Consider the following 25,325-nt stretch of genomic DNA (forward strand, 5'->3'; position numbering starts at 1 on the left):
AGTGAGTGAGTGAGTGAGTGAGTTAGTTAGTGAGTTAGTGATTGAGTTAGTGAGTGAGTGAGTGAGTGAGTGAGTTAGTTAGTTAGTGAGTTAGTGATTGAGTTAGTGAGTGAGTTAGTGAGTTAGTGAGTGAGTGAGTGAGTGAGTGAGTTAGTGAGTTAGTGAGTGAGTGAGTGAGTGAGTGAGTGAGTTAGTTAGTGAGTTAGTGATTGAGTTAGTGAGTGAGTGAGTGAGTTAGTTAGTGAGTTAGTGATTGAGTTAGTGAGTGAGTGAGTGAGTTAGTTAGTTAGTGAGTTAGTGAGTGAGTGAGTGAGTGAGTGAGTGAGTTGGTTAGTGAGTTAGTGAGTGAGTGAGTTAGTGAGTGAGTGAGTTAGTGAGTGAGTGAGTGAGTGAGTTAGTTAGTGAGTGAGTGAGTGAGTGAGTGAGTGAGTGAGTGAGTGAGTGAGTGAGTGAGTTAGTGAGTGAGTGAGTGAGTGAGTGAGTGAGTTAGTGAGTGAGTGAGTGAGTTAGTGAGTGAGTTAGTGAGTGAGTGAGTGAGTTAGTGAGTTAGTGAGTGAGTGAGTGAGTGAGTGAGTTATTTAGTGAGAGAGTTAGTGAGTGAGTGAGTTAGTGAGTTAGTTAGTTAGTGAGCGAGTTAGTTAATGAGTTTGTTAGTGAGTAAGTGAGTTAGTGAGTGAGTTAGTGAGTTAGTGAGTGAGTGAGTGAGTGGGTGAGTGAGTTAGTGAGTGAGTGAGTTAGTGAGTTAGTTATTTAGTGAGAGAGTTAGTGAGTTAGTTAGTTAGTGAGCAAGTTAGTTAATGAGTTTGTTATTGAGTAAGTGAGTTAGTGAGTGAGTGATTGAGTTAGTGAGTGAGTGAGTGAGGTAGTGAGTTAGCTAGTGAGTTAGTTAGTGAGTTAGTTAGTTAGTTAGTGAGTTAGTTGGTTAGTTAGTTAGTGAGTTAGTTAGTTAGTTAGTTAGTGAGTGAGTTAGTTAGTTAGTTAGTGAGTTTTACTGACTAATTATGTGATGAGAGAGATTTAATACAACACAAAATTTGGATCTAATTTTAAATGTGTTTTTATGAGGAGAAATGTATTAAATCTATTTATTTTCGACTTCCATCTGCATCCTGAACTGTGAAACTATCCTGAGTGTATGTGTGTGTTTTACAACCAGTCCAACAGGTCACAGAACATTTCAGGGTTTTTTTTCTTAACAAATGATTCATGTGTTTTTTCTACATCTACATTATGTTTATGAATATGAAAGTACATGAGTTTTAGAAAGAGATGGGAACTAAAGTATTATAGTATAACTAAATACAGATATAATTAAAGCATACACTATATATTTATTATAGTATCAAATCAAACCTTTCACTTCAGTTCAAAGGGACAGAAACATTTTTCTATGTTGTTGTTTTTCTCATCAATGTATTTTCAATTTGCCAAGAAGGAAAAAAAGACAAAAAATATTTTCTAATCCTTTTTTTTTTCAGAGATTTGTGTTTTGTTTTATTTTTGCTATTTACTGTGAAACACTGAACAGTTTCTCATCTTTCGGCCCAAAAGCATTCATGCAGGGTAGGGATCTGAAAAGAAAAAATCTTGTGTTTGTGTCGGTAACTTTTCTACAATTTGCTGAAAAGGACATTGTGTTTTTTCAGTGAACGTTCACAGCGACTCTGACGTTTCCAGGAGAATTCTTCGCTCCTCCAACGCCTCTGTGGATGCACCTGAGGCGTTCACAGGTGTTTGAAGACGCCTGGACCTCGGGGCTTCATGTGGACAGACAGGTGACAGGACCCCCCCCACCTGCTGGTCCCGGCCCCGGGGGCAACACTGCAACCCCCCGGCATGTTTGGCATCTCAACCTGACTGACCACCACCACACCCTTCCCTCGTTTGGAGGCATAAAAGGAGCCGACATCCCAGCTCATCTTCACTCTCCGCTCAGAGCCGACGACCGCCGACGACCAGCAGCCATGACCTCCTTCTCCACCAGCAACAACTTCATGTCCTCCTCCTTCGGCCGCCGTGTCGGCAGCGTCTACGGCGGCGCTGGAGGATCTGGGGTCCGTGTCTCCAAGGCCTCCTACTCCTACGGCTCCTCTGCTGCCGCCGCCGGTGCCTCCGCAAACGTGGTTGACATCAACAAGAAGGCCACCATGCAGAACCTGAACGACCGCCTGGCCTCCTACCTGGAGAAGGTGCGCTCCCTGGAGAAGGCCAACGGCGAGCTGGAGCTGAAGATCAGGCAGTTCCTGGAGAACAAGGCCCGGCCGGAGGGGCACGACCTCACCGCCTTCAGCATCCGCATCAAAAAGATGCAGGAGGAGGTGAGAAGGTCTTTACCCTGAGTTCAGCCTGGCAGGCGGCGCCTCACGCGCAGGCTCCGGGGGACCAGGGGTCCACATGTCATGAAGCTTTAACGTTCAGATACAATATGATAAATGCTGTTTAGTTACATTCAACCCGTTTATCTGTGGCGACAAAAGGAAAAAACGCTGAAAAGAAATCATCTGCAGACTTTAATCTGTGCAAATGTCTTTTTAATTCAGGAGTTTCAGACACTTTCTTCAACAGGTCTCTGCTGCAGCACTCGAGGCGTCAAGGGAATCGAGTCGCAGCTTCACTCAAATGAAAAGACACGGTGTCGACCTCAGATTCTCCGACAGCCACTGAACTAAGTTTTCTGTTTCTTAAACATTAGAACATGAAAAGCTGCTGAAGAAAGTCTCTGACTGAAAAAAGGCGAATTAAAAAGATATTTGCAGAGATTATGATTTTTCTCTGACGCGACTCGACTGTTTGATCGTGTTTGTTCCAACGAAACTGTCACAGTGAAAGTTTCCAGGAACAGTGACGTGAACATGTCCAACATGTCAAATGTTCAGTTTGTTCATGCAGATGATTTCAACAGAAACTGGTGTGTGTGTGTGTGTGTGTGTGTGTGTGTGTGTGTGTGTGTGTGTGGCTGGGGGAGGGTTGGGTGTGGTCAGGTAACAGGTTCTATCACCTGACTGTCTGTCTACAGTTTATGAACAAATTCAATTTAACACTTTACTTTATGTTTTATAACTTTGTCTTTTTTTAAAAATCATTAGACATTTGTTTCAAATCTTTTTGTCTTTTAGCTTTTCAAAGTTGTAAAGTTTTGAAATAGTAATACTATTTTTGTTTTTTAACGTTTTTTGAAAAAGTGAAATTCCTTAGTATTAAAAGTATTTAAAGTTTAAGTTTTACCAGAACTCTTTTTATTTAAATTTGCTTCTTCACCACGACTTCCTGTCAGAAGGAATCAATGTAATTTTTAATTCAATAACTGAAAAAACCTAAAAGCTTTAGTTTTTTGATTTAGGTAAAACTCATTCAAATAAATATTGTTGATTTTTAAGGGACTCAAATTTATTTGAAGTCATAAAATCTTACGTTTTGTGTTCTATAAATTTCAATAGATTTAGATTTTTAAGTCGTATAAGTTTTCAAACACTTATTGTCTTTTTTATATTCTTGCTTTTATTTTTTACGACAAACACTTTCAAGAACCTGTGAGCCCCCTGGTGGCCACGTTGGAGAACAGGAAAAAGTCCATGAAACCTTGAATCTAAACTCTTCTTCCTGTGCTCAGCTCTGCCACGCCGCTCGTGGAAACGCGGCCCTGGTCCTCGCCATCGACAACTCCCAGCTCGCCACCGACGACTTCAAAGTCAAGTGAGGAGGAGAAACACGTGGCGTGATGTGATTCGATGATCTGATCATCTGAGGATTTGTCTTCAACTTAGCGTTCGCTCACTTGCAGGTACGACAACGAGATGGGCATGCGTCAGTCGGTGGAGGCCGACATCGGCGGGCTGAGGAAGGTTCTGGGCGAGCTGACCGTGGGCCGCAGCGACCTGGCCATGCAGGTGGACGGTCTGAAGGACGAGCTGCTCCAGCTGAAGAGGAACCACGAGGAGGTGAGTCCAACAAAACCACAAGAAATGATAATGACGAAGTAAAGACGGACGTTTGACCGGTGTCCTCGTCCTCCCTCAGGACCTGCTGGCTCTAAGGGCGCAGATGGGAGGCCAGGTGAACGTGGAGGTGGACGCCGCTCCGCAGGAGGATCTGAGCAGCGTCATGTCCGGAATCCGGGAACATTACGAGAACGTCGCCACCAAGAACCGCAAAGAGCTGGAGGCCTGGTTCCAGACCAAGGTGAGACCAGCGCTCACTGCTGCCCCCTGCTGTCCACTACCTTCAATATTAATATCTTAAAGTTTTATAAGTTAAGTTTCAGTTTTAACTTTTATTCTGTTCATCTAGTTTTTCACATTTATACGTCTTTTCTTTTGTTTTTCAGATTTAAGTCTTTAATTGTATGTTTGTAACACGTTGATCTAATTTTTTGTTTAACAAGTTGAACATTTTCATCTTTCTTAAGGTTTTTTTTCAATTGTACCTTTTGAGTTTAAACATATAAGTTGACTTACAAGTCCTAAAAAACTTTTAAGATTTTTAGTTCTGGGAGCAGAGAGTCGCTCATTGATGCTCGGAGGAGAATCATGTGTTGAGACCAAAAGCTCCAGAACAGCTGCGACAAGCAGACAACCCTGGTGCTGGTGGAGGTTCTTTGTTCTCGTCCTCGATCTGATACGTTTGTGGATCTGCAGACGGCCGAGCTGAACAAAGAAGTGTCCGTGAGCACCGAGACTCTGCAGATGTCCAAGTCTGAGGTCGGACAAGTCAGACGAATTCTCCAGAGTCTGGAAATCAAACTTCAGGCTCAGATCAGCAAGGTGAGAAAACACAACCATCTCCACAGAACGTCTGCGGCCTCTTTGTAGGCGTAAGAGTAAACGGGTCGTGTCCGTCCACCCTCCCCCGACAGAAAGCTGCTCTGGAGGGAACTCTGGCCGAGACCAAGAGCCGCTACGGCAACATGTTGGCCGGGTACCAGGCGCAGGTGGAGGGTCTGGAGGAGCAGCTGGCCCAGCTGAGGTCCGACCTCAACAACCAGAAGGTCCAGTACTGTGAACTGCTGGACATCAAGACCCGGCTGGAGCTGGAGATCGCCGAGTACAGGAGGCTGCTGGACGGAGACGCCAAGAGGTTGGTCTGCACGGCTCCACGCGCCTGTACAGTACTGTACATTACAATACATTACTGTACACTAATCGATCAACAGACGTCTACAGACACAGGAAACACGAAACATCCCAGATCAACAGTTTCACTTTTTCCCCGAGCTCAGACGTCCAGCACCTCTTGAAATGTCCTGTATATATAATATATATATATATATATATATATATATATATATATATATATATATATAATATATATATATATATTTATACTGTACATATTGTAAATACATACGTGTGTGTGTGTGTGTGTGTGTGTGTGTGTGTGTGTGTATACACACAGTCCAGAAAATGTTCAGACTGGTTGTAATAGTGAAAATATATAGATTTTACAGTAACGTCCCAGATTAAATTAGCATTATTATTATTAACATTATTATTATAATTGATGAACAGAAAACATACAATGAACTTGATCCAGGGATAATCTAAGTAATAATCTATGATATCAGAAGGTATAATCGATCACATGGAGCCTTTCTGAACTTTCTGCAGTTTGATTTTAATGATTCAAAATTAAAGTATTTTTAATAATTTTCACATTTCTCTTTTTTTTTAATTCACAACATGGATATTTTTTATTTATTATTGGACTTCTACCTCTGATGTCACCGCTCGCTCTCTGTCTGACATGAACAGACTGTAGGACGGTGTGAACACCTTGTTTCACAAAATGAAAATATTTAATCATTGATTAAGACTCCAACTGTACAAGGTGTCACGCAGTGATGAAAAAAAACAGGTTCCATCAAATCAAACCATGAAACTCAATAATCTCAGATTTTGTCAGTGTTTCTGATCTCATGTGGGAATATTATTTAAATCTGCTTGAGTCTGTTTGGAACAAAGGAAAGAAACCAGAATTCAAATATATATGTATTCATATAAATACTGATATTATTTCTGTGTTTCTGTAGCACCACCACCTCCACCATCAAGACGACCCGCGTGGTGACCATCGTGCAGGAAGTGGACGCCGATGGAAATGTGGTGACGACCAGCAGTTAAACTGTGACCAGTAATAATCAGAGATCCATAATACTGTTATTCCATAATACTGTAATCAGAGATCCATAATACTGTAATCAGAGTCAGTAAAGTCTGTGCTTCAATAAAAAAACGTCTGACATCATGTCTGTGTCTCGAGTGATTTCATCTCATCAGCTGGTGAATAGTTATTAAAGTTATTAAGACAGAGAATCAGTTTTCTTCACATTTCAGTCACAACGGGAAGTTCCAGATAAACAAGTAAAAAGTTTATTATTGATGAGAAAAGTTATGATCAGGTCGAGATTTGTATTGAGCACAAAACAAAAAGAGAAAAAGTAACGAGAGAGAAGAAAAAGAAAAATTTGTATATGAAAAAATAATGAATAATTTCAAAATTACAAAATTAATGACAAAAAATTGATAAATGAAAAAAGCAATAAACAATGATAAACATTAATAAAGGAAAAAAAGAATAAATAAACATTCATAAAAAATCATTAATAAAAACAAAAGATGAACTCAATGAAAAAGGAAATGATTAAAGAGAGACCAGAACCTGAGCAGCTGATTGGCTGATTGTCAAAGCTGAGGCTCCTCCTCTTTAAAACATTGAGCAGACCAGGGGGGGCGCTGTTTCACCCATTTTAAAGGAAAATATGAGGATATACCAAAACAAATGTTTGGAGAAAGTACTCAATATTTAATATTCAATATGATATATTCAATATTCAATATTCAATATTCAATATTCAATATTCAATATTCTTTATTCTTTATTCCATATTCCATATTCCATATTCCCTATTCTATATTCTATATTCTATATTCAATATTCAATATCCAATATTCTATATTCAATATTAAATATTCACTACTCCTCTGGTTAAGTGAAAAAAAAAATGATACTGTAAAAAACAAAGATGTCAATTGATCTGTATCATGAGCTTTGTTCATACAAAACAATTCATTGGCTCACTGAAATAATAATTGACAGATTCATTGTCTCTGGACGTATTTGTCATGACAATACATAAATAAAGCAAAGTCACTTCCATGTGTGGCCAAAGTTCATATTTAAAAATGATCAGGGACATCATCAGCTCACCGTCACTGGGTTAATATGAAGTGTGGGTGAAGACAGGACCTGCAGCAGGAAGCAGAAGGTCCACTTTGCAGGCAGCTTCCTGTTCCGTCCAGATTGTCTACAGCCGCAGCATCCGTCATGACCTCCTCCTTCATGTCTCGCACCTCCTCCTCCTCCAGGTCGGTGACGAGCGTCGGCGGCGCCATGATGGCCCTCGGCGGCGGCAGACTGGTGTCGTCTGTGAGGTCAGGCAGCGTCTACGTGGAGCAGGAGGCGAAGGTGTCCGCATGTCCTCTGCCTCCGCGGGACGCCTGGGAGCAGGAGGAGCGGCGGTCAATGAGAGCGTCATCGGCAACGAGAAGTTCACCATGCAGAACCTGAACGACCGCCTGGCCTCCTACCTGGCCAAGGTGGCGGCGCTGGAGAAGGCCAACGGAGAGCTGGAGCTGAAGATCAGGGAGTTTGTGGAGAGCAAGGTCGGCCCCACCACCCGGGACTACAGAGCCTTCTTCAGCACCATCGCTGAGCTGCAGGGCAAGGTGAGCGTCCTCCTCCTCCTCCTCCTCCACCTCCTTCTCCTCCTCCTCCTCCTCCTCCTCTTCCTCCTCTTCCTCCTCCTCCTCCTTCTCCTCCTCCTCCTCTTCCTCCACCTCCTCCTTCTCCTCCTCCTCCTCTTCCTCCTCCACCTCCTTCTCCTCCTCCTCCACCACCTCCTTCTCCTCCTCCTCCTCCACCTCTTCCTCCTCCACCTCCTCCTTCTCCTCCTCCTCCTCTTCCTCCTCCACCTCCTTCTCCTCCTCCTCCACCTCCTCCTCCTCCTCTCACCTGTCTGTCTGTCTGTCTGTCTCTCATGTGTCTGTCTGTCTGTCCGTCTCTCACCTGTCTGTCTGTCTGTCTGTCCGTCTCTCACCTGTCTGTCTGTCTGTCTCTCACCTGTCTGTCTGTCTGTCCGTCTCTCACCTGTCTGTCTCTTACCTGTTTGTCTGTCTGTCTGTCTCTCACCTGTCTGTCTGTCTGTCTCTCACCTGTCTTTCTGTCTGTCTCTCACCTGTCTGTCTGTCTGTCGTCCGTCCGTCTGTCTGTCTCTCACCTGTCTGTCTGTCTGTCTGTCTCTCACCTGTCTGTCTGTCTGTCTGTCTCTCACCTGTCTGTCTGTCTGTCTGTCTGTCTGTCTCTCCAGATCCATGAGGCCATCAGGGTGAATGGATCCGTCCACCTCAGCATCGATAACTCCCGTCTGGCTGCGGACGACTTCAGGACAGTGAGTTCTAAGCCCCGCCCCCTGGACATTTACACATGGTGACCTCCTTGACCTCTGATCTTCCTCCTGCAGGTTTGAGAACGAGCTCGCCATGCGTCAGTCGGTGGAGGCCGACACCGCCGGGCTGAGGAGACTCCTGGACGAGCTGACTATGTCCAGAACCGACCTGGAGATGCAGATCGAGGGTCTGAGGGAGGAGCTGATCTTCCTGAAGAAGAACCACGAGGAGGTCGGAGCTTCACATCAGATGATATGATATGATATGATATGATCTGATATGATCTGATATGATATAATATAATATAATATAATATAACATAACATAATATAATTCAAAATTAAATGAGTTTTTCATCTCAAGTTCATTTTTGAACTTTAGCACCAAATGAAATGAAAAGCTCATAATATGAAATTATCTTTTTTTAATGTTTACAAATCTCAGTTTGCCCAGACGTGACCGTCTCTTCAGTACCGACGGTCCTCTAGCGCCCCCCAGTATCTGAGCTGCTCATTACACCAGACACCATGAACCTTCAGGTTTTCAATATGAATTATTAATCATCAGTTTCAGGTGATCCACACGGTACACATTTTAGTTTTGTTAACTTTTTCATGTAAAAATGTTAAAATTTTAAACTGTAAAACTGTGGCGGATCGTTTTTATCAAGAATCTAAAAACTGCCAAAACACAGTGTGTGTGTGTGTGTGTGTGTATGTGTGTGTGTGTGTGTGTGTGTGTATGTGTGTGTGTGTGTGTGTAGGAGCTGCTGGCGATGCGAGCTCAGTTGAGCAGTCAAGTGAACTCGCAGGTGGACGCCGCTCCGGGCGTCAACCTCAACAAGATCATGTCTGAGATCAGAGAACAGTACGAGGCCGACGCCACCAAGAACCAGAGGGAACTGGAGAACTGGTTGAAGACCAAGGTCTGTTTACCCTTCTGTTGACCCGTCTGTTGACCCGTCTGTTGACCCGTCTGTGTCTGTTTACCCTTCTGTTGACCCGTCTGTGTGTCTGTTGACCCATCTGTGTTTTCATTGAGCCGTCTGTTGACCTGTCTGTGTCCGTTGACCCGTCTGTTGACCCGTCTGTTGACCCGTCCTCGTGTCTGTTGACCATCTGTGTGTCTGTTGACCATCTGTGTCTGTTGACCCGTCTGTGTGTCCGTTGACCCGTCTGTTGACCCATCTGTGTGTCTGTTGACCCGTCCTCGTGTCTGTTGACCATCTGTGTGTCTGTTGACCCGTCTGTGTGTCCGTTGACCCGTCTGTTGACCTGTCTGTGTCCGTTGACCCGTCTGTTGACCCGGCTGTTGACCCATCTGTGTGTCTGTTGACCCGTCCTCGTGTCTGTTCACCATCTGTGTGTCTGTTGACCCGTCTTAGTGTCCGTTGACCCATCTGTGTGTCTGTTGACCCGTCCTCGTGTCTGTTGACCGTCTGTGTGTCTTTTGACCCGTCCTCGTGTCTGTTGACCATCTGTGTGTCTGTTGACCATCTGTGTCTGTTGACCCATCTGTGTGTCTGTTGACCCGTCCTCGTGTCTGTTGACCATCTGTGTGTCTGTTGACCATCTGTGTCTGTTGACCCATCTGTGTGTCCGTTGACCCGTCTGTTGACCCATCTGTGTGTCTGTTGACCCGTCCTCGTGTCTGTTGACCATCTGTGTGTCTGTTGACCCGTCCTCGTGTCTGTTGACCATCTGTGTGTCTGTTGACCCTTCTGTGTCTGTTGACCCATCTGTGTCTGTTGACCCGTCCTCGTGTCTGTTGACCGTCTGTGTGTCTGTTGGCACATCTGTGTGTCTGTTGACCCGTCTTAGTGTCCGTTGACCCATCTGTGTGTCTGTTGACCCGTCCTCGTGTCTGTTGACCGTCTGTGTGTCTGTTGACACATCTGTTGCAGACTGAGGTCCTGAACAAGGAGGTGACCTCTCAGACGACGACCCTGCACTCGACCCGGACAGAGGTCAACGAGGTCAAGCGTACGCTGCATTCTCTGCAGATCGAGTGTCAGTCGGCAATGAGCATGGTGAGGTCATCATCATCATCATCATCATCATCATCATCATCATCATCAGAGACACAGATATTGTTGAGTTATTTCACTGCCTCACAGCCACCAGGTCCCGTTCTGATAATTATTCTTTCAAAATGGTCACAGTAAGGATTTCACTGTGGTTCAGTTTCCTGTCAAACGACAACGACACATTCAAACATGAAAGGATTCATAAAGATTCATAAAAATGAATAAAGATTCATAAATATTCACAAAGAGTGCTAAAGAATAATAAAGATTAATAAAGAATAATATAGATGAATAAAGAATAATAAAGAATAATAAAGATTAATAAAGAATAATAAAGAATAATAAAGAATAATAAAGATTAATAAAGATTAATAAAGAATAATAAAGAATAATAAAGAATGATAAATATGAATGAATGAGGAGGTCGTGACTCTTCTGGGTGTTTCTCCTCAGAAAGCGTCTCTGGAGTCGTCTCTGGCCGAGACTCAGAACCGTTTCTCCCGACAGCTCGGTGGATTCCAGCTGCAGGTGAGTTTCATCTCATCACCTGCTGAGTTTGATGGAAACCTGAGAATCTTCTTCCTCCTCTTCCTCTCGTCCAGGTGACGATGCTGGAGGAGCAGCTGGTGTCGCTGAACGCCGACATAGAGCGACAGTCTCAGGAATATCAGAGGCTTCTGGACATCAAGACCAGACTGGAGATGGAGATCGCCGAGTACAGGAGGCTGTTGGACGGAGAGGCGGCCGGCAGGTGAGGCGGCGTCGCCTGCTGGTCGTCCTGGTCCCGTCCCCGAGGTGCCGTCACCGCGGTGCCGCCCCCTGCTGGTCGTCCTGGTCCCGTCCCAGAGGCGGCGCCCCCTGCTGGTCGTCCTGGTCCCGTCCCCGAGGTGCCGTCACCGCGGTGCCGCCCCCTGCTGGTCGTCCTGGTCCCGTCCCAGAGGCGCCGCCCCCTGCTGGTCGTCCTGGTCCCGTCCCAGAGGCGGCGCCCCCTGCTGGTCGTCCTGGTCCCGTCCCCGAGGCGCTGCCCCCTGCTGGTCGTCCTGGTCCCGTCCCCGAGGCACCGCCCCCTGCTGGTCGTCCTGGTCCCGTCCCCGAGGCACCGCCCCCTGCTGTCGCCCTGGTCCCGTCCCCGAGGCACCGCCCCCTGCTGGTCGCCCTGGTCCCGTCCCAGAGGCGCCGCCCCCTGCTGGTCGTCCTGGTCCCGTCCCAGAGGCACCGCCCCCTGCTGGTCGTCCTGGTCCCGTCCCCGAGGCGCCGCCCCCTGCTGGTCGTCCTGGTCCCGTCCCCGAGGCACCGCCCCCTGCTGGTCGTCCTGGTCCCATCCCCGAGGCGCCGCCCCCTGCTGGTCGTCCTGTGATTGATCCCTCTCCCTGAGCGTTGTCGGTTGAGCAGCCTGTCAGAGTTCTGTTAGCGCCAGCGGCTCTGATAGGCTGTTTCACGTCTGCGACCGGGACAGATTTAATACTTGCACGTATCACAGGTGAGATAATCCTCATCGTCCCTCTGGGCGTCGTTTTTCATCTCACCTGCAAAGATCAGACATGAATACTTGTCAACTCTCGGAGGAGAGATTACACAACAGTTATTTGACTCTGGTGGTTTTTCTCAGGTAAAGTTTCAAGGACAAAAGAAGCAGAATGTTTGTGTTAGAGCAGCGTTACAACAATAACCACATAAAAAGAAACATCTGTCAACATACTGAACTTTAAGTGTTTGAGACGCGTCTCTGAACCGTTAAACGGTGGCTGGATGTCCTGCAGGTGTATGGAAGCCTGGAGGGGACACACCACATGACTTGTGAGGACGTTGCATGAACCTGCAGTGATTCCCTGGAGGTTCACAACCTCAAACTGTCGAGGGGAAATTATCAGAGGAGAGAAACTCAGGAATGTGTTTCAACATCAGTTTGTTCTCACGTCTAGAGACTCGCAGGTGAAACGTCTTCGCGCTCAAATGAAAAGTCCATTTTCCTAAAAAAATACCGTCCCAGAATGTCTTTACATCCCAACATGTCCACACTTCTTAGAATTATCCATGAATCTCATCTCTTTTCAAAAATGTCTCCCGGTGCCAAAGTTTGGCCTCGTCCCAAGTGAGGACACTTTTTCAAGAAACGTCTCCACTTCCACGAGATGTTTCTACACAGCTCTCGTCCTCCGACACTGTCCTCTACGGAAGAGTATCGGGGACAGACAAGAGAAAAGAAATGAGTCGAAATGTGGAGATTCAAGTTGAAACGTCCCTGAGCGTCGTGTTGTGGCTCCAGTTCGGATGTCACTCATCCACGTCAACTCCCGGTTGCAGAGCTACGTTAGCTTCAGTCGCTGCGCGGCTCAAAACTCACTGACGGTTGTTTGCAGTTGAACGTCGTCTCTTATTTCACGTGTAACAGCGGTTCCCTGGACTTACATAAAAAATCGGTCCTTCTTTTCATCATGATCCTGTTCTGTGTCCAGAGCAGTGTGGTGACCCTCGACCTTCATGTGATTCACCTCCCTCACGTTTTAACTCTGAACTCTGCAGCTTCCAGCTCCGAACACTCAGAGAATCATCGTGTCTGATTTTAATCTCAGTGTTGACGAAAGGGATTCAAGATTCCTGTTAGAAGGATTCTCTCTTGGCTCGTGTCCCGAGCTTCCTCGCAGGTTTGTGGGAATGGGTTCAGTAGTTTTGACTCCTGAGGACAGGAGAGAAAACATTGATGGAGGTTATTAGGAGGTTAGGAGGTTATTAACATGAAATTAAAATGCAGGCTCATGTTTTTACAACAGTGAAAAACAGGTTTAAAATGTTTCAGGAGCAAATCACATGAAACCTCGTCTGAACAAGAACAAACCTCTGGTGAACGACAGCGAGCTGAGAACACTTTCTGATGGAAAACGATGAATTTGATAGATGAGGCCAGTAATGTTACACAGTTGATGCAATACAACAGGCATCCAATGACAATCAATCATCCGATCAGTCTGATGTGAAGATGTGCAGCGACTGGTTGTTGCAGCCGCCGGCGGCTCTGTGACCTTTCAGCCGCAGAACGAGTCAAATGTAAAAGTAGCCATGATATTTAGTTTGACAGCTGGCCCGGCCCCCGCCCCGGGCCAGCTGTCAAACTGATCGTAAATACAAATCACTTATTGATCTGACAGTTAGCAGCAGCATCAGGTATACACACCAGGCGTCACTTTTCATATCCACGTTTCACTCTTGGGCTAAGAGTTTAATGTGAGTCGTTACTGACGTGAGCGTTACTGACGTGAGCCGTTACTGACGTGAGCGTTACTGACGTGAGCGTTACTGACGTGAGCCGTTACTGACGTGAGCGTTACTGACGTGCGCTTTACTGACGTGAGCCGTTACTGACGTGAGTGTTACTGACGTGAGCGTTACTGACGTGAGCGTTACTGACGTGAGCGTTACTGACGTGAGCCGTTACTGACGTGAGCGTTACTGACGTGCGCTTTACTGACGTGAGCCGTTACTGCCGTGAGCGTTACTGCCGTGAGCGTTACAGACGTGAGCGTTACCGACGTGAGCGTTACCGACGTGAGCCGTTACTGACGTGAGCGTTACTGACGTGAGCGTTACTGCCGTGAGTCGTTACAGACGTGAGCGTTACCGGCGTGAGCGTTACCGACGTGAGTCGTTACCGACGTGAGCGTTACTGACGTGAGCCGTTACTGACGTGAGCGTTACTGACGTGAGCGTTACTGACGTGAGCGTTACTGACGTGAGTCGTTACCGACATGAGCGTTACCGACGTGAGTCGTTACTGACGTGAGCCGTTACTGCCGTGAGCGTTACTGACGTGAGCGTTACCGACGTGAGCCGTTACTGACGTGAGCGTTACTGACGTGAGCGTTACTGCCGTGAGTCGTTACAGACGTGAGCGTTACCGGCGTGAGCGTTACCGACGTGAGTCGTTACCGACGTGAGCGTTACTGACGTGAGCCGTTACTGACGTGAGCGTTACTGACGTGAGCGTTACTGACGTGAGCGTTACTGACGTGAGCCGTTACTGCCGTGAGCGTTACTGACGTGAGCGTTACTGACGTGAGCCGTTACTGCCGTGAGCGTTACTGACGTGAGCGTTACCGACGTGAGCGTTACCGACGTGAGCCGTTACTGACGTGAGCGTTACTGACGTGAGTCGTTACCGACGTGAGCGTTACTGACGTGAGCCGTTACTGACGTGAGCGTTACTGACGTGAGCCGTTACTGACGTGAGCGTTACCGACGTGAGCGTTACTGACGTGAGCCGTTACTGACGTGAGCGTTACCGACGTGAGTCGTTACCGACGTGAGCGTTACCGATGTGAGCCGTTACTGACGTGAGCGTTACTGACGTGAGCGTTACTGCCGTGAGCGTTACTGCCGTGAGCGTTACAGACGTGAGCGTTACCGACGTGAGCGTTACCGACGTGAGTCGTTACTGACGTGAGCCGTTACTGCCGTGAGCGTTACTGACGTGAGCGTTACTGACGTGAGCGTTACTGACGTGAGCCGTGAGCCGCTACCGCCGTGAGCCGTTACCGACGTGAGCGTTACTGACGTGTGCGTTTGTGTGTGTTCCTTCTACCGCCAACTTCTGTGTCCAGAGGTGAAAACAAAAACAACAACAACTACAACAACGTTTCTTTCTGTCACTGCGTCTACTGATGTTAGCATGCTAAGCACCTAGCTATGCTGTGAACTGAACGATGGCTGCAGCTGTTGGTCAGCGAGCGTCTCCACCGCCTCCCTTCTGAAGGCGGAGCTTACAGGTGTATGAGGTGTTAAACAGCTGTTAGCCTCTGTCAGCTGTGGATGGTGTTAAACATGAACTTGTCCACTTAACTCAATATTTTTAACAATTGACTGGAACTGTTTCAGTGTAACAGTCGGATCATGACTCTGTTAGAGTTCAGGCAGAGATGAACTCCTGATCAGCTGGATTCTGTTGGGACTCGAGAAGAGACGGATCGTGTCCCAAAAATTGGGTCCAGACATTTTTCCGGAGTTTGTGTTTCACATATGACAAACGCAGCCGCAGTTGATTCTCTCGTACAGGAAACGTTCTGCGGACAGAAAACAGACGAGGAACCTGTCGTAGGTGTTGACTGACAGATGGTGTTTAGAGCTGAGGCTTGGTCACAGTTCAGACCAGTCAGCAGGGATGAAGTATGAATGTTGAATCAAAGTGCCTCTGAGCAAGGCACTGCACTCTACCCCCCGACTGACCTGTACCGCTCAGACAAATGTAGGTGAAACTCGTTCGTCCTCCGTTGACTTGGTGATTCTCTGTCGTTCCATGGAGCATTACTGTGACACTGAGGATTAAACTACTGAAACTCGAGACCCAACTGTCCTTCAAGTCAATCATCTCACACTCAGAGAACCCGTCCAGTAAATCTGTCTGATACTTTGGTTCTGGTTTGGTTCTTGTGGTTCTGGATCATTGACCTGTGACCTCACCTCAGAGCTGAATGAGGCTTCAGTCAAATCTACAACCTGGTTCCAGATTCTGTTTTTTGTCCAAGTCCCAACAGAAACCAGCTGATCAGCACCTTTACTCATGAACTTTAACGGATCTCAACAGTTAGCAAAGGTAAATGTCTACTAGCATCTCACAACAACGGATCACAGCTTCAGTTCCTGCTTCGTCTTTCCTCGTAACATGTTGCTCAAAGATTAAAACTAACATGGACTTCTTCATGGCTACAAGTGAATAATCAAAGGGGCAGTAATGATTCTGTTAGATTCGGATGATTTTACCGCTCTGTTCGGAGCTCCAACCAGCAGAGTCGTAGCGACTGGAGCTCGAGTCCCTGCAGTGTTGTGAGGTCGCAGCATCCAGGGCTGCACACAGAACCTGAGGGAATATTCACTGAATGTTACAGAAGTGTATTGGATTGAAATGCTGACCCAGGGTCCTCTGCCCCTTCAACAGGAGAACCTGAGCTTCATCTTGCTGATGTGTCACTGAAACCATGTGACAGGACGTTCGATGGAACGTAGCTTTTACCTGCATGTGTGAAAAGACCTTATAGAATCTATAAATACACATGGACCTGCAGAGACATTAGACAGTAAATCTCTGCTCTGGCTTCAGGGTTGAATCTTCGACATGTACCAGCAGATCAGAGCCCGTCGGTTGGATTCACGTTCATTCCTCACAAACAGCAGATCAATAAATCAGCTGTGAAACAACTAGTTATCTAAACTCGGATCTGATGTTGCTTTCTTTCATCTGAGATTTGTACCGGTGGTTCATAAGAGAAGAAACAAAGTAACATCAGATCCGAGGTCAGATTACGAGTCGATTTGTCGATCAACTGATAAATCGATGGACAAAAACAATTCCTTCAGCAACAACTTTCAAAATCGATCGATCGCTCAGATAAACTCATCAATAGAATCATTGATCGTCTCTACAGCTTCACAGAATGTCTTCTTCGCCTGAACTTTCTGTGACACGATGGATTATTAATGATGAAATGAGGAAAATAATAAAGTTTATTATTCTGTCTACAAAATATATAGTTGATTCTCATTTAATTCTATGGCTCATTGTGTCAGAATCTAATACTCACACCTCGTATGTTCTCAATATCTCAATCTTTTACTTCCACTCGCTTCCTCTAGCGGAAGGTTCCTCCTGGTTCTTTCTCCTCCAGAACTCCTGAACATCTGCAGGTAAATTACTTCCTGTCCTGACTCACAGTCCTTTAATTCCACATCTCCATGTTGTTGGTCAGAATAAAACTTATATGATGAGAAGCATGTTGGTCGTGCACATTCTGACTCAGGGTCTACACCAGGGTCTACATCAGGTTCTGTATCAGGGTCTGTATCAGGGTCTGTATCAGGGTCTACATCAGGGTCTACACCAGGGTCTGTATCAGGGTCTACACCAGGGTCTGTATCAGGGTCTACATCAGGGTCTACACCAGGGTCTACATCAGGGTCTACACCAGGGTCTACACCAGGATCTACATCAGGGTCTGTATCAGGGTCTACACCAGGGTCTACACCAGGGTCTACATCAGGGTCTACACCAGGGTCTACTTCAGGGTCTGTATCAGGGTCTGTATCAGGGTCTACATCAGGGTCTACACCAGGGTCTACACCAGGGTCTGTATCAGGGTCTACACCAGGGTCTGTATCAGGGTCTGTATCAGGGTCTGTATCAGGGTCTACACCAGGGTCTACACCAGGGTCTGTATCAGGGTCTGTATCAGGGTCTGTATCAGGGTCTGTATCAGGGTCTACATCAGGGTCTACACCAGGGTCTGTATCAGGGTCTACACCAGGGTCTGTATCAGGGTCTGTATCAGGGTCTGTATCAGGGTCTACATCAGGGTCTACACCAGGGTCTGTATCAGGGTCTACACCAGGGTTTACACCAGGGTCTGTATCAGGGTCTACACCAGGGTCTACATCAGGGTCTACATCAGGGTCTACACCAGGGTCTGTATCAGGGTCTGTATCAGGGTCTGTATCAGGGTCTGTATCAGGGTCTACATCAGGGTCTACATCAGGGTCTACACCAGGGTCTGTATCAGGGTCTGTATCAGGGTCTGTATCAGGGTCTACATCAGGGTCTACATCAGGGTCTACATCAGGGTCTGTATCAGGGTCTGTATCAGGGTCTGTATCAGGGTCTACATCAGGGTCTACACCAGGGTCTGTATCAGGGTCTGTATTAGGATCTACACCAGGATCTACACCAGGGTCTACACCAGGGTCTGTATCACGGTCTGTATCAGGGTCTGTATCAGGGTCTGTATCAGGGTCTGTATCAGGGTCTACACCAGGGTCTGTATCATGGTCTGTATCAGGGTCTGTATCAGGGTCTACATCAGGGTCTACACCAGGGTCTGTATCAGGGTCTGTATCACGGTCTGTATCAGGGTCTGTATCAGGGTCTGTATCAGGGTCTACACAAGGGTCTGTATCAGGGTCTGTATCAGGGTCTACACAAGGGTCTGTATCAGGGTCTACACCAGGGTCTACATCAGGGTCTACACCAGGGTCTGTATCAGGGTCTGTATCAGGGTCTGTATCAGGGTCTACATCAGGGTCTACATCAGGGTCTGTATCAGGGTCTACACCAGGGTCTGTATCAGGGTCTGTATCAGGGTCTGTATCAGGGTCTACATCAGGGTCTGTATCAGGGTCTACACCAGGGTCTGTATCAGGGTCTACACCAGGGTCTGTATCAGGGTCTGTATCAGGGTCTGTATCAGGGTCTACATCAGGGTCTGTATCAGGGTCTACATCAGGGTCTGTATCAGGGTCTACATCAGGGTCTGTATCAGGGTCTACACCAGGGTCTGTATCAGGGTCTGTATCAGGGTCTACATCAGGGTCTGTATCAGGGTCTACACCAGGGTCTGTATCAGGGTCTACATCAGGGTCTGTATCAGGGTCTACATCAGGGTCTACATCAGGGTCTACATCAGGGTCTACACCAGGGTCTGTATCAGGGTCTACACCAGGGTCTGTATCAGGGTCTGTATCAGGGTCTGTATCAGGGTCTACATCAGGGTCTGTATCAGGGTCTACACCAGGGTCTGTATCAGGGTCTACATCAGGGTCTGTATCAGGGTCTACACCAGGGTCTGTATCAGGGTCTACATCAGGGTCTACATCAGGGTCTACATCAGGGTCTGTATCAGGGTCTACACCAGGGTCTGTATCAGGGTCTGTATCAGGGTCTGTATCAGGGTCTACATCAGGGTCTGTATCAGGGTCTACACCAGGGTCTGTATCAGGGTCTGTATCAGGGTCTACATCAGGGTCTGTATCAGGGTCTACACCAGGGTCTGTATCAGGGTCTACACCAGGGTCAGTATCAGGGTCTGATGTAGACACGACGAAAGGATCAGTGTCGGGTGGAAACGTGGATTTAATATTTCTGATCTTCAGGACACGAGACTCCAGAGTCACACTCCACCTCTTGGTGGGTGGTGTTTCTGACTCCACCCCGCCCACCTGAGCAGCAGCATTAAAAGGAACCACACTGAAGCGTCTCCTCACTTCTCTCTGCTCCCTCCGACCAGCTGACTCCTCCATCATCATCACCACCATGACCACACTCATGTTCTCCTCTGGCAGCAGCCCACTGGTCCGAACGTCACTCGGCGGCATGAGCTCCTTCAGCATGATGGGCGGAGCAGGAGGCTACGGTGCCAGGGTCTCCAGGGCCAGCAAGAGCTTCTCCGCCTACGGTGGTGGAGCAGGAGCAGGATTCGGTGGAGGTTCAGTTTTTGGTGGAGGTTCAGGATTCGGTGGTGGAGCAGGAGGAGCGGCGGTCAATGAGAGCGTCATCGGCAACGAGAAGTTCACCATGCAGAACCTGAACGACCGCCTGGCCTCCTACCTGGCCAAGGTGGCGGCGCTGGAGAAGGCCAACGGAGAGCTGGAGCTGAAGATCAGGGAGTTTGTGGAGAGCAAGGTCGGCCCCACCACCCGGGACTACAGAGCCTTCTTCAGCACCATCGCTGAGCTGCAGGGCAAGGTGAGAGAGAGGGGCATCATGGGGGGCGTCAGTAGTTGATCGCACTGGTCGACATTTATCCACACATTTACTTTAATTTAATCAATGAGAAAGGACAAAATGTACAGAAGACAAAAACTGCCAAAGGTAAAAAAAAAAAAAACTCTGGATAACTCAAGATTTTATGTTGTATGTTTCTTGACAGAGACAAAAATCTTGAAAAAAAGGGAATTTTCTTTAAGTTGATTAAAATACACAAAAATACATTTTCTCTGTAAATGTTAATTATCTGAGTCTCTACCTCTTGTTTTATTTTTATTATTTTTTTAAAGGTAATTTTCTCATGATATTCAACTCATGAGCTCATTGAATTAATAAAACCATCAAAACAACAGAAACTAAAGCACTAAAGATATAAAAGAAGGAACCAGAACAATGTGGATCCATAAACAAGCAGACATAAAGGAAATGTGAAATGTAAGTCAGGCAACTTCCTCCTGTCAACTGGAAGTGAAATGACGTCAATCCACAAACAGGAGCGTTGGATATTACCCATGATCCTCTGGTCTGCTTGACCATGTTTTCAGATCCAAGAAGCCGTCCTCACCCTAGGAAGCGTGACGCTGAGTGTGGACAACGCCCAGTTGGCTGTGGACGACTTCAGGCTCAAGTCAGTTTCTGCTTCTTTAACTTTTTTTTATTCTTAAATACATGAATTTTTTTCCTGTTTTCTTTCCGTCAACGTACAAATATATAGTTATATAGTAATATATTGTTATGTATAGTAATATATAGTTATTTATAGTAATATATAGTTATGTATAGTTCTCAAGAATCATCTGAGTATTGAACATGTCCGCCCCACCCTCTGCTGGCGGCGGTGGGAACTGCAGCAGTTGAACCTTTTCATTCATTTGAACCTTCATGAGGTTCTTATTCGCCAATGTTTCTTTGTCCGACTGTTTCCTTCTTCAATCTTGTAGTTTGATGAAGAAGCAGTTGATCAGTCAAAGTGTCGACGTAACGTCACCTGACACGAAGTGTGTCCACTTGTCTGCAGGTTTGAGAACGAGCTGTCGATGCGTCAGTCGGTCGAGGCCGACATCTCCGGATTGAAGGTTATGCTCGGGGAGCTGGGCGTCGCCAAGAGCGACCTCAGTATGCAGATCGACTGTCTGAGGGAGGAGCTGACGTCGATGAAGACCAACCACGGGGAGGTGACGACACACACACACACACACACACACACACACACACACACACACCCCTCTCTCTCTGACGTCTCTCTGACGTCTCTCTGACGTCCCTCTCTCCCTTCCTTTAGGACCTGGGGGCGATGCGGAGCCAGATGAGCGGTCAGGTGACGGTGGAGGTGGACGCCGCTCCGCAGGACGACCTCACCAGGGTGATGGAGGACATCAGGGAACACTACGAGGGCGTCGCCGCCAAGAGCCGCAAAGACCTGGAGGCCTGGTTCAAGACCAAGGTGAGACCCGAGTGACCCGAGTGACCCGAGTGACCTGCAGGTTCCACACACTAACCCACCTCCCCCCTCAGTCGGAGACCCTCACCAAGGAGCTGGAGTCTCAGGAGGTGACGTTGAAGTCGTCCACGTCGGAGGTGAAGGAGGTGAAGTCTCATCTTCAGGGTCTGGAGATCGAGCTGCAGTCTCAACTCAGCATGGTGAGAAATCACCTGATTCATAATCATCCTGCTGCTGTCACTCATCACAATCATTATCATCATCACAATCATTATCATCATCATCATCATCATCAGTTACACTCAGTGGAGCTAAGACTGTTTGTACTGCTCCTCACGACCCATCTGTCTCTCTGACCGTGTGTCTCTCTGACCGTGTGTCTCTCTGACCCGTCTGTCTCTCTGACCCGTCTGTGTCTCTGACCCGTTTGTCTCTCTGACCGTCTGTCTCTCTGACCGTCTGTCTCTCTGACCCGTCTGTCTCTCTGACCCGTCTGTCTCTGACTGTCTGTCTCTGACCCGTCTGTCTCTGACCCGTCTGTCTCTCTGACCTGTCTGTCTCTAACCCGTCTGTCTCTCTGACCGTCTGTCTCTGACCATCTGTCTCTGACCATCTGTCTCTCTAACTGTGTGTCTCTCTGACTCATCTGTCTCTCTGCAGAAGGCGTCTCTTGAAGCCACACTTTCTGAAATCCAGAGCCGCTACGGGATGCAGATGAACGGATTCCAGATGCAGGTGAGCAGTCGAGCCGCCGGGGTCAGGGGTCGAGGGTCATATTGAAGTGAAGGTCACTGACACTGAGTTGACCTGAGTAGGTGACGATGCTGGAGGAGCAGCTGGTGTCGCTGAACGCCGACATAGAGCGACAGTCCCAAGAATATCAGAGGCTTCTGGACATCAAGACCAGACTGGAGATGGAGATCGCCGAGTACAGGAGGCTGCTGGACGGAGAGGCGGCCGGCAGGTGAGTCACCTGCCCAGAGAGTCCCCTGACCAGAGAGTCACCTGACCAGAAAGTCACCTGACCAGAGAGTCACCTGCCCAGAGAGTCACCTGACCAGAGAGTCACCTGCCCAGAGAGTCACCTGACCAGAGAGTCACCTGCCCAGAGAGTCACCTGACCAGAGAGTCACTTGACCAGTGAGTCACCTGACCAGAGAGTCACCTGACCAGAGTCACCTGACCAGAGTCACCTGACCAGAGAGTCACCTGCCCAGAGTCACCTGACCAGAGAGTCACCTGCCCAGAGAGTCACCTGACCAGAGTCACCTGCCCAGAGAGTCACCTGACCAGAGAGTCACCTGCCCAGAGAGTCACCTGACCAGAGAGTCACCTGCCCAGAGAGTCACCTGACCAGAGTCACCTGACCAGAGTCACCTGCCCAGAGAGTCACCTGCCCAGAGAGTCACCTGACCAGAGTCACCTGACCAGAGAGTCACCTGACCAGAGAGTCACCTGCCCAGAGAGTCACCTGCCCAGAGAGTCACCTGACCAGAGAGTCACCTGACCAGAGTCACCTGACCAGAGAGTCACCTGACAGGTCACCTGCCCAGAGAGTCACCTGACCAGAGTCACCTGCCCAGAGAGTCACCTGACCAGAGAGTCACCTGCCCAGAGAGTCACCTGCCCAGAGAGTCACCTGACCAGAGTCACCTGCCCAGAGAGTCACCTGACCAGAGTCACCTGACCAGAGAGTCACCTGACAGGTCACCTGCCCAGAGAGTCACCTGACCAGAGTCACCTGCCCAGAGAGTCACCTGCCCAGAGAGTCACCTGACCAGAGTCACCTGCCCAGAGAGTCACCTGACCAGAGAGTCACCTGCCCAGAGAGTCACCTGCCCAGAGAGTCACCTGACCAGAGAGTCACCTGCCCAGAGTCACCTGACCAGAGAGTCAACTGACAGGTCACCTGCCCAGAGAGTCACCTGACCAGAGTCACCTGCCCAGAGAGTCACCTGACCAGAGAGTCACCTGCCCAGAGAGTCACCTGCCCAGAGAGTCACCTGACCAGAGTCACCTGCCCAGAGAGTCACCTGACCAGAGAGTCACCTGCCCAGAGAGTCACCTGACCAGAGAGTCACCTGACAGGTCACCTGACCAGAGTCACCTGACCAGAGTGTCACCTGACCAGAGACAGGTCACCTGACCAGAGAGTCACCTGACCAGTCACCTGACCTGTCGTTAGCTCAGTCACGTGATTCATGTTCAAGCTAAAAAATAATAAGAAAGTAACTATTTACATTGCAATTCAAAATATATTAACTAATGATTAAATAGTAATAAGTTATTTTTAATTAGTTACTAAAAGTATTTCGTGAACATTGAGATAATATAATAAGTAAAACGTGTAAACATGAAGCTCACTGATAAATGTGTCATTCATAATTTTGTATCAACTAACAAGTTTTAATTATATAACTATTAGTAATTAGTAAGCATTTACATTGTGAGTAATATTATATAATAATATTTAACTTTTTATTAATACTTAGTGTCAGTCTGATGCCTGTTCTCTTATTGGTCGACAGCGCCAGCAGCAGCTCCTCCTCCTCCACGAACAAGACGATCAAGATGGTGGTGGTGACGGAGGAGATGGTTGATGGGAAGGTGGTGTCCACCTCGTCTTCATCGTCCCTCCAGACCAGCTGAGCTGCATCCTCATCGTCATTGACGTGACATGGACCAATACAAACACACTGTGAAGCTCCGCCCCCTGCTCACAATGATGTTTAGGGAAGGCATCAGATTTACATGAAAATTAAAAAAAAATCTGAATCCTGAGATAAGTTCTTTCGTGATGATTCTCATTTTTTTGTTAAAAAAAACTGAAACGTTTCTGCATCAGCTCACATTCAGGTTCATAATGTTCATCATGTTCATAATGTTCATCAGGTTCATAATGTTCATCAGGTTCATAATGTTCATCATGTTCGTAATGTTCATCAGGTTCATAATGTTAATGTTAATATACGACTGTATATAAAGACGATCAGCGAGTGTATATAGAGATGATCACTGACTGTATATAAAGACGGTCTCTGACTGTGTATAAAGAAGATCAGTGACTGTATATAAAGACGATCACTGACTGTATATAAAGACGATCAGCGACTGTATATAAAGACGATCAGTGACTGTATATAAAGACGATCAGTGACTGTATATAAAGACGATCAGTGACTGTATATAAAGACGATCAGTGACTGAATATAAAGACGATCACTGACTGTATATCAAGACAATCAGAGACTGTATATCAAGACGATCAGGGACTGTATATAAAGATGATCAGGGACTGTATATAAAGACGATCACTGACTGTATATCAAGACGATCACTGACTGTATATCAAGACGATCACTGACTGTATATCAAGACAATCAGAGACTGTATATAAAGATGATCAGCGACTGCAAATGAAGACGATCACAGAGTCCAAACGGGACGTTTCATTAGTTACTTTAATATTTCTCTCTCCAGTACAAGATGACGTCACCTTCACCTTTTTTTTGCTGCTGTTTTTTCCCCCCACTTCATTAATTTTTTTATGAATAACATCATCAATAGAAGATTTGTACACAGTGAGCGATCTGCCACCGTCGGGCTGGAATGATTCTCATTTGTCTGATATAAAATCTAAAGGAATGTCTTATCGGCCGATTATCAAACAACAAAAAGATCCTGATCGATCCATCGATCGATATACTGGTCAATAACAAATATCAAAGTGATGTCATCAGACTTTCACCAACACAGTAACAGAGTGAACACCTGCAGGTACAAATACTAGTAAACTGGCACTTTGTTGTACTTTTACTGTCTGAACCAGGCCTCGTTCGTCTGCTCAACCTGACCTCAGACGACCCCAGAGGTCACTGAGCCCGATCAGAACCGATC

General features: G+C 47.1%; 2 protein-coding genes, 1 long non-coding RNA gene and 1 pseudogene across 3 annotated transcripts; 3 read left to right on the top strand and 1 right to left on the bottom strand.

Moving 5' to 3' along the window:
• The first annotated feature begins 1,908 nt into the window (after window positions 1–1,908).
• Window positions 1,909–6,240, top strand: LOC118289144 (keratin, type I cytoskeletal 50 kDa-like). Its single transcript, XM_035615889.2, has 7 exons — window positions 1,909–2,318; window positions 3,611–3,693; window positions 3,782–3,938; window positions 4,018–4,179; window positions 4,635–4,760; window positions 4,853–5,073; window positions 6,026–6,240. Exons 1-7 carry the CDS (start codon window positions 1,965–1,967, stop codon window positions 6,114–6,116), a joined length of 1,194 nt encoding a protein of 397 aa, XP_035471782.1. The 5' UTR covers window positions 1,909–1,964; the 3' UTR covers window positions 6,117–6,240.
• Window positions 6,241–7,320: 1,080 nt separating this feature from the next.
• On the top strand, window positions 7,321–11,237 carry LOC118289197 (annotated as a pseudogene).
• Window positions 11,238–11,770: 533 nt separating this feature from the next.
• LOC124849462 lies at window positions 11,771–17,346 on the bottom strand. Its single transcript, XR_007029897.1, has 3 exons — window positions 16,219–17,346; window positions 12,172–13,144; window positions 11,771–11,993 (listed from the first exon to the last, which is right to left on the bottom strand). It is a non-coding gene; the product is annotated as an uncharacterized LOC124849462 (long non-coding RNA).
• A 2,125-nt stretch (window positions 17,347–19,471) lies between these two features.
• LOC118289135 (keratin, type I cytoskeletal 13) lies at window positions 19,472–24,209 on the top strand. Its single transcript, XM_035615877.2, has 8 exons — window positions 19,472–19,966; window positions 20,533–20,615; window positions 21,006–21,162; window positions 21,270–21,431; window positions 21,503–21,628; window positions 22,089–22,163; window positions 22,244–22,392; window positions 23,957–24,209. The coding sequence occupies exons 1-8, from the start codon at window positions 19,535–19,537 to the stop codon at window positions 24,075–24,077; spliced, it is 1,305 nt and encodes a 434-aa protein (XP_035471770.1). The 5' UTR covers window positions 19,472–19,534; the 3' UTR covers window positions 24,078–24,209.
• Window positions 24,210–25,325: the final 1,116 nt, after the last annotated feature.

This window comes from Scophthalmus maximus, chromosome 17, assembly GCF_022379125.1.
Source record: "Scophthalmus maximus strain ysfricsl-2021 chromosome 17, ASM2237912v1, whole genome shotgun sequence".
In the NCBI taxonomy this organism is placed as follows: Eukaryota; Metazoa; Chordata; class Actinopteri; order Pleuronectiformes; family Scophthalmidae; genus Scophthalmus; species Scophthalmus maximus.